General features: G+C 44.4%; 1 protein-coding gene across 1 annotated transcript in view; it reads left to right on the top strand.

The window, feature by feature from the left end:
• The first annotated feature begins 1,007 nt into the window (after positions 1-1,007).
• LOC141002543 (dual specificity calcium/calmodulin-dependent 3',5'-cyclic nucleotide phosphodiesterase 1A-like) overlaps positions 1,008-8,906 on the top strand; it is a 75,770-nt gene continuing 67,871 nt past the window's right edge. The window contains exons 1-3 of the mRNA XM_073473894.1: positions 1,008-1,073; positions 1,185-1,412; positions 1,452-1,555. Of these exons, the coding sequence (XP_073329995.1) occupies positions 1,008-1,073; positions 1,185-1,412; positions 1,452-1,555 (398 nt within the window). The remainder of the gene's footprint in view (positions 1,074-1,184; positions 1,413-1,451; positions 1,556-8,906) is intronic.

Genomic DNA, 8,906 nt, shown 5'->3' with positions numbered 1-8,906 from the left:
AGAGGATGAACCCTTTAGATTTTAATGACCACGTGACCTCTCCTATAGCTCCATCCTTAGGATGAACTACATTTTTCAATATTGGCTGTCACAAAGTGGTGGACTGTCCTACAATTTCATTTTGTGAGTGTAATGACCACTGCAGCCTGTAGGGGATGCTAGCGGGACTAAAGACTGTTTGTCTGCTTGTGCTACTTGACTGGAGAGGGTTTGTTTCTCCAGTTTTTTTCTGGAACATTTTTCCATCATCATCTAAAAACCACACACACACACACACCTCAGCACTGTTCACTCTATCTCTCTCTCAGTCTCAGATGTAGCTCTCGGTGCGCATGGGCAGGGACATATTGAGTTGCCTGTTTGCATCTGAACAGAGCGTAAGTTATGTGTGCTTGAATTTGGGAGGGGGTGAGGAGGAGTAGGAAGAGGGAGGTCTGTCGGCTGCAGGATTCCATCACTCTTAGCAACGGTTACTGAGTTACCACGGTAACGCTCTGCAGTGTTTTACGCTTCTCCTTTGTGCTCCTCCAGCAATCCTCTCTCTCTCCCTCTCCTGTCTTTATTGCTGGTCGGCTTCCTCCTTGCGTTGCTACGGCGATGCTCTGGGACAGGATGCAGCTGGATCATTCTGCAGCCGCAGTGATGGAGTGCAGAGCTCAACTGTTAGCTCTGAACTCATGAAGGAAGTTGTCAGCTGATCACCGTTTCATCTGTTCCTGCTTTTCACATTTATAACAAAAACAACAATTTGTCTTTTGACACCTTGGCTTCTCTAACCGATCAGAGATCATCATTTTGGATTTGCCAGGCTGTCAGGTGACATCACAGGAAGTTGGATGTTGGAAGTTCCATCGACCCCAACGCTCTTGGCTGTAAACAGCGTGGATGTTTTCACAACTCCAACAGTCTGAGAGACACCCAGGCGCTTCACAGAGACCAGACTTTGCTCCGTAAACACTTATCCATTCGTAAAACCCCCACCTCCTCTTCTCCTCCACCACGCCAACATGAACGAGGGGGTGGAGGAGTCACAGCTGCCAGAGGAGGTGCTGGAAGCTGAGGAGCAGGAAGTGGTACAACAACAGGAGATACAGCAATGGGAGAAGGAGAAGCCACAGGAGGGAGAGCAGGAGAAGATGAACCAACAGGACATAGGTCAAGAGGAGGAGTTTGGGGGGGTGCAGCAGGAGGGGGATGTGCTCCAGATAGAAGAGGAGCAGGAACAGCAGGAGGAGTTGCAGCAACAGGAAGAGGGGCAGCAGGAGTGGGAGATGCAACAGGAAGAGGAGGTACAACATGAGGAAGAGGTTCAACAGGGACAGGAGGAGATTCAACAGACTAAGGCAGAGGAGTCCCAGCAGGAGGAGGTGCAGACTGAGGAGGTGTCACAGACTGAGGAACAGGAGACCGATGTGCAGCAGCACACTGAACAGGAGCGACAGTTTCAGGAGGAGCAGCAGTTTAAAGAGGTGCATCTGTTTGAGGAGGAGCAGGACTTTGAGGACACTCTGGAGCAGAACCACAACAACCAGGTCCTGAATCGACTGAGAGGAATGTGAGTAAACATAGATTACAATGTTGATGATAATAATTTAATAGTCCTATTGAAAACTGGTGATCATATGAGAATCACTTGATTACTGTTAGGTTTGGTATCAGACTGACAGCCTCGCTGATGGCATCAGCGTGATCATGTGGTTGCCGTGGTGATGTTGGCACAGACAGGATGGAGAGAAAACAGATGACAGAAAATGTGCAGAAATCCGTGTGCTACATCACTGAACAAAGAGACACAGAGAGACTGTGTGTGATTTTTGATTAGGTCACCGCCCCCTGTCTGTCCGTCTGTCTGTCAGATATTTTCTCTGTAATGGGCACTAACAAGCTACCATCACAGCAGGAACGACGTCACCACACCTGTCTGAATTTGAAGCTACAGCAGCAGATATAAAACACAGTTGCTATGGTAATGGCACAGTGTTGCGATGCAGTAAACTCTCTGCAAAGATAGACAGAGAGAGAGAGGTGGAGGCAGGGCATGAAAACACAGTGGGTGAAGAAAAGAAAAGAAGACTCAAATTGGGCATTAAAATATTTGAATCAATGTCCTGTTGATGTTTCATGGGTGTGTTTACATACCAATAACAGCGTTATTACATCATCAGTACTCACTGAGAACACACGTCTTTACTGGAGTCTAATGAGAGCAGGAACACTGCAGAACTTATAAATATGTTTCATGTAACAACAGCATCGCAAGTCATTATGAAATTAAAGAAATACTTAGGCATTTCTGGAAATCTGATTATTCACTTCCTCTTCTGAGATAGATAAGAAGATTGACACCACTCTCACATGCGTCAAGGCTATTGCTTAGCTTACCTTAGCATAAAGGCTAGAAACAGGGGAAAACAGCCTGTCTCTGTGTAAAGGTAACAAGATACCAGTGTCTTCCTAAACCACCCAAAACCTGTTAAGCTGTTAGCCAAGTGATGTTGAGTCTAAAATGATTTTTCTTTTTTTTTTCTTTTTTTATGGGCTGAGATTCAGTCTTGTCATATTATGTTGAGGGCTGACATGTAGAAGCATTTCTTTGAACTCTGTTTACTGCGTCTAATTATTCCATCGCTCCTCTGATTGTCAATATTATTCTGACTGCTGAGATCCTGAAAAGCTCATATGCCAGAATGTGTGCTGTGTTACTATGACAACCATCAACTGAATGTTGTCATGATATTACCTGCAGAATAACTGCAGAGTTTGTATTTAATCTATTTTGATATGTTCAAAAGTTTAACACAACACACAGCTAATGTAAATGTACCCAATTTTTTAATGCGGTGAAACGTCATTGGGAATGCACAGTAAACAAACAATAGTCTCGCAGCACTCTGAGCCCATTCTCAAGGCACCCAAGGGTGCCGTGCCAACCACTTAGGGAAACACTATTTCAAAGGTGCCGGTAGCCACATGTTTTTAACCTTGAACAGAGCCAGGCTACCTGTTTCCCCTGTTTGATATCATTTGACATTTAATATTAAATCTACAATTGTTAAAACTGTTAACATTTGTGTACAATAAAATGGGCATTGGGTGGCTTGGATTGCCATGACAATAATAAAATCCTGTCAAGGGATGCCATGGTTTAAAAAAGTTTAAACCACTGCTCTAAAGCTCAATAATCAATTGCTGAGCTTCAGCAGTGCTGACAGGGAAATATGCTCGTTGTGAGCAGTATCTAACCTGATGTTTGTTACACAACAATCTGGAAGTGCGCCCTTAGTAACTGTTTGGAAAAGGGAGGCTCTTACAAAAAATACTAGGAAGATGATTGGATGAACCATCTGTCTATCAGCATCTTATAGCAAGCTAACTTCAACCAATCACATCAACAGTATGAGAGCACTACCAACAGCAGTGCCAGTTGGTAAATCTAACTCTTATTGAAGTCAGTTGGGAGAAGAGTGAAAACATTGTTTTCTTTTGAGAAAGCCCTCAGTGTTGGTCTTTGCTCTACTTTCAATGAAATATACTCTCCACTTCTGACATCACTGATGCTATAGCAGCTACGCTCGCCTCTGGAAAAGGTCACTTGATTAGTTCCTCAGTGTCTCTAAAACCACTGCACTACACATTCAGCTTCCTCAAAACTGTATCACTTTTACCAATATACACCCTACATTTTCCTTTTTGAATGTTTCTGATGGGATGTGGCCAAAAGTAGTATGTGTTAAGGTTTGGCAAACAAAGGTGAGGACACAAATGCAGACATAATGGCGCAGGCCAGATGAAGTCTGGTTTAATGAAGAGAAGCTCTTGCTCATAAATCCAAAATGCAGGTAACTAAAGGCAAACAAAAAAGGTTAGCAACAAAAAAGGAGTAAGCCAAGATAAAAAAAAAACTAAAGTACAAATCAAAAACTAAGCCAAGTACAACCCAGGTTAACAAGTAACAAATGCAGGTAAAACATGACGAGAAGACTAGACCAGACCAAAATCAGTTACAAAAACTCAGTCACTGAAGGGCTGGACAACTGGGGGAAACTAGAGAAAGGCAGGCGGCCTGGGCGCAGAACAGATAGACAAGGCATGGATAGATGGGATGGGTTCAGAGGATGACCAGGACACAGGGACAATGGGTGGAGCAGGTCTGGAGGACGACCAGGAAGGAGCGGCAAAGTGCTGGGTCACCAATGGGGAATCAGGGGCTGGCGCTGGTTCAGCTGTCGACAGGGAACCTGGGGCTGATGTCTGCCGGAGTGCTGACAGAGAGCCAGGTACTGGAGAGGCGTTGGCTGACCCAGGGACTGGAGGGGTGTCAACTGACCCAGGAGATCAGATATTCTGTCATTGTAACTTGTAAACTGTGATTCTGTTGTTCTTTTCTGTACATGCGACATCTATTGCATCTGTCAACCAGTGGAATTCTAGGGTTGGACTGCGAGCTGGGAACTTGGGACCAAACTCTAGCAGGCAGAGGGGTGTACTGGGAGCTAGCATGCTTTAGATTGGTAGTGTGGGAAGTAGGTGTCCATAAAGTCTGTAACCAGCCCAGGAATGGAGCTCCTAAACCAAGGCATTGAGGATACTTTTTTAAGTGCATAGGAGACAAAAGCCTCTTTTTGGCCCTCAATTAGATCCAAAAGTTCATCAGAAATTGTGTCTGCTCGGTCCATGTTTTGGTAGTTTTCACTGTTAAGGTTTGGCAAACAAAGGTGAGAACCCAAATGCGGACACAACAGAAGCAGGCCAGTTGAAAAAAGTAAGCTTTAATGAAGAGACATTGTAGTCCATAAATCCAAAATGCAAGTTACAAAAGGCAGGCACCTTTGCCCAATTGCTTTCTCTAGTGTACTTATGGTCTGGGATTGTTGTTTCCTCAGTCGTCAATTCACCCATGCTATATGAATGTAAAACCTAAATAGGTGCAGTGTTCTTTTAATTCTACAGCATACAATGATATTTTAGATACATTTTATTTTTTACTGTGTGTTAAGTGTGCATTTCACAATTGAGGTGTCATATGTAAGATGGGAAACATGTATTTCAAGTGCTTTATTTGTAACACTGATTCTTTTAATGGTCTGGTGCAGTTTTGGAAAATGTGAAATCCTCTACTACATGAGAACCATGACTCAGACTGAAACTCCTCTAATCAGAAACATCTCATGTTTCTGCCGAGATCCTGAAAATTAGATGAATGAGGGGGGCGCTGTCGAGCGATGAGAGAGTAGGACACACTCACCTGTAGATCCTACAGACTTTAAGTTTAAAATTCCATTTTAACATACACGAAATATAATCGAGGAAAGTTACCGAAAGGGTAATTGAAGCTTTTGGGGAAGCTAAGGGAAGAAGAACCCGAGGAAAAATGCCAAAAAAACACAATACAAAGTTGGACGTGAGCAACAAAACGGCCCAAACAAGGCCCCGGGCTCAACTGAAGAAGCATATGCCAGAGAGGTCGTTCGAAAAGCCGACGACAGTGACGTGCTGGGGGCTATAGCGTTGCTCCACTAGGAGCTAGCGCTCATCAAGTCAGAGATTTGTAACAAAATTGAGGCCAAGATCTCCGAGGTCACCATTACACTGAGAGGGGAGATAACAGCGTTGAAAGCCGAAAATGACACAGTGATATCAGCGCTAAAAGCCCAAATGGACTCGCAAAACTAAACTTTGAAGGAGCTAGTGGACTCGGCTATGATGACATAATGCAGAAAGCGATGTCCATCAAGAATTTAACGTACCAGGGTCAACAGATCCAAATCCTCTGAGACTTCCCACCTGAAGTGGTTAAACGCCCAGCTGCGTTAACTCCAGCTAGGAAGATGCTAAGCGACAAACCCGGAGTCAGATTTGGACTTCTGTATCCGAACAAAAAATGCGGGTGTCACACAATGGGTCAGAGAGGTTCTTTACGGATCCGGAGCCACACTGTTACTTAGACATGAGCACTTGTCTCAATAATGTTTCTTTGGGATCTTTGTTTGCTTTCCAATATTTGAACCAGACTTCCCCTTCCTTAAATCATCTAACTGATAAAACTATTAGAAGTCTTGATTTGTGGTCAACTATAATTGTGGAGCTACACTTGTAGGAGAGGATGGTTGGGATTAAGAACTGGTTGCTAGACAGTTGGTGGGGAGTTTGGACTTCTGAGAAGGGGCTGGCCCCGCTTCTAGAGGTTTAACTGTAGGAGCAGTCGGGGAGGATGACTGTTTTTGTTTTTTTGTGGTTTGTCTCTGGGATGGGAAGAGGGGTAAGGGTAAAAGTGGGGTTGGGAGGGGTGCACCTAGACTGTATCATATAATGCTAAACAACAGTGCATCAGGACACACTGCAGGAGAGTGATCTGCCCTTATGGCAGCTGTAGCTGATAAGATAGGAGACACAGGAATAGGAGGAAATTTAACTTTTTGTACTTGGAATATGAATGGAATTAACAAGCCAGTAAAACGGGGCAAGGTGCTGTCTCATCTGATAGAGCTATCAGATGAGATGAGATGTAATCCTCCTACAAGAGACACATCTGAAAAACGAAGCACATGGTAAAATTAGAGCCAAATGGATACGTTTCTACCACAAATCTGATAATCGGGGGGGCCTTTAATTTAGTACTGGATACTTATTTAGACAGATCATCAACGCAGAAAGTAGGACCATCTAATGTCTCTAACTTTCTGAAAGCATATGTCAACAATACAAACTTATTTGATGTATGGAGGATTCTGAATGCAACAGGCAGAGAGTAGTCATTCCATTCCAAAGTTCATAATGTATATACCAGAATCGATTATTTTCTGTTAGATGGCAAACTGCTGCCTGGAGTTCATAATGCTGAATACCACAATATTATCATTTCTGACCATTGTCCTGTTTCTGTTTCACTGAGACTGCTTGAGACAACAAAGAATTATAGATCTTGGAGGTTGGATCCCCAATTGCTGGCAAGGAAAAAGTTTTAGAGACTCAGATGAGATTGTTTTTTGAGACAAATGATAAGGATGATGTTTCACCAATTTTGTTATGGGAGACTTTTAAAGCTTACGTGAGAGGATGCATTATCTCCTTTCAATCCTTGCAGAAGAAATGTGACAGCTTATAGCAATTACAATTGGAGGAACAAATACGAAAATTGGATGCCGAAAACGCGGCTCAGCCATCCACGGAGATGCATAATAAAATAATAAGAGTCTGGGGCCAGATGGGATATGCAATGAATTTTATAAAAAAGTTGCACTTCCCGGTTGGGGAGTGAGCTCCTGACCCAAGCGAAGGAGTTTAAGTATCTCGGGGTCTTGTTCACGAGTGATGGGAGAATGGAGCATGAGGCGGACAGACGGCTTGGTGCAGCATCTGCAGTATTGCGGGCATTGTACCGGGCTGTCGTGGTGAAGAGGGAGCTGAGCCGCAAGGCGAAGCTCTCGATTTACCGGTCCATCTATGTTCCAACCCTCACCTATGGTCACGAGCTGTGGGTAGTGACCGAAAGAACGAGATCGCATATACAAGCGGCTGAAATGAGTTTCCTCCGTAGGGTGGCTGGGCTCAGCCTTAGGGATAGGGTAAGGAGCTCAGACATCGAGAGGGAGCTCAGAGTAGAGCCGCTGCTCCTTCGTGTCAAGAGGAGCCAGTTGAGGTGGTTCGGGCATCTGGTTAGGATGCCTCCTGGGCGCCTCCCCATGGAGGTTTTCTGGGCACGTCCAACTGGGAGGAGACCCCGGGGCAGACCCAGAACTCGCTGGAGGGACTACATATCTCATCTGGCCTGGGTACGCCTCGGGATTCTCCCGGAGGAGCTGGAAAGTGTTGCTAGGGAGAAGGAGGTCTGGAGCTCCCTACTGAGCCTGCTGCCACTGCGACCCGACCCCGGACAAAGCGGAAGAAGATGAGATGAGATGAGATGAGACATTATATTAACCCCATATCTGCAGAAGATGTAAAGGGAAGGCCCTTGAGGTTGGCACGCTACCACCCACATTAAACGAAGCCACCCCAACACTCATTCCAAAGAAAGGGAAAGATTTAGAGCAAGTAGGTTCATATCCAGTGTCATTATTAAATACTGACCAGAACATTTTGACCAAGTCTTTAGCTAGAAGACTTAGGGCCGGATCTACTAAGATCCCAAATTGCTTGTACAAATCTGCGTGCGCAATCTAGAAATTTGCATGTGGGGTTGAACCGCGGTTTGCGGGCGATTTACTAAGAGTGATTGCGTAAATGACAACAGGTGCTAACGTGATGGAGACACGCCTATTTAAATGAGGGTTTAGCGTGTTTCATGGTTTTCAGCATGGCGAGTTTGAGAGAGCAAAAGCACAAAGTGAAATTCGACACTTTGGAATCATAAGTGTTGGTAGAGGAAGCGAATAAACATTTCAATGAGCTGCAGCAAAGGAATCTGACGGTCGTGCAAAGGAACGCCGTGTGGGAGAAAATCGGTGAAAAAGTTAATGCTGTTGGAAGAAACAGGCGAACAGTGGATGAAGTGAAAAGGAGATACCAAGACATCAGAAGAAGAACAAAAGAAAAATTGGCGTATAATAAAAGGTCTGCAAATAAAACAGGCTTCCATTGTTTTGGCGTCTCCTTCCATTGTTTCGGCGTCTCCTTCTTGCAACAATAACCGCAGCCATGTGTGCGCAATTACGCATAAAAAAACGGTTGCACCTCCCTTTGAGACATGTTAAATATAGAAGCAGTTTCTATTAGCAAAATTGCTTTCAGGTTTGATAAATCACTTTGCGTGTGCTAAATTAATATATTTACATTTTCTCCACCCAGAACACGCACAATTGTGTGTAAACGCCCCATATTGCATATTCATTGCTGCAAACGTACTAACTGGATGCAGACACGCTATTTTGCACCTTTGACAGACGCAACCCTTTTTGCGCACTGTT

The sequence above is a fragment of the Pagrus major genome, chromosome 9 (genome assembly GCF_040436345.1).
Source record: "Pagrus major chromosome 9, Pma_NU_1.0".
NCBI lineage: Eukaryota > Metazoa > Chordata > Actinopteri > Spariformes > Sparidae > Pagrus > Pagrus major.
This window is presented reverse-complemented; position numbering and strand designations above follow the sequence as displayed.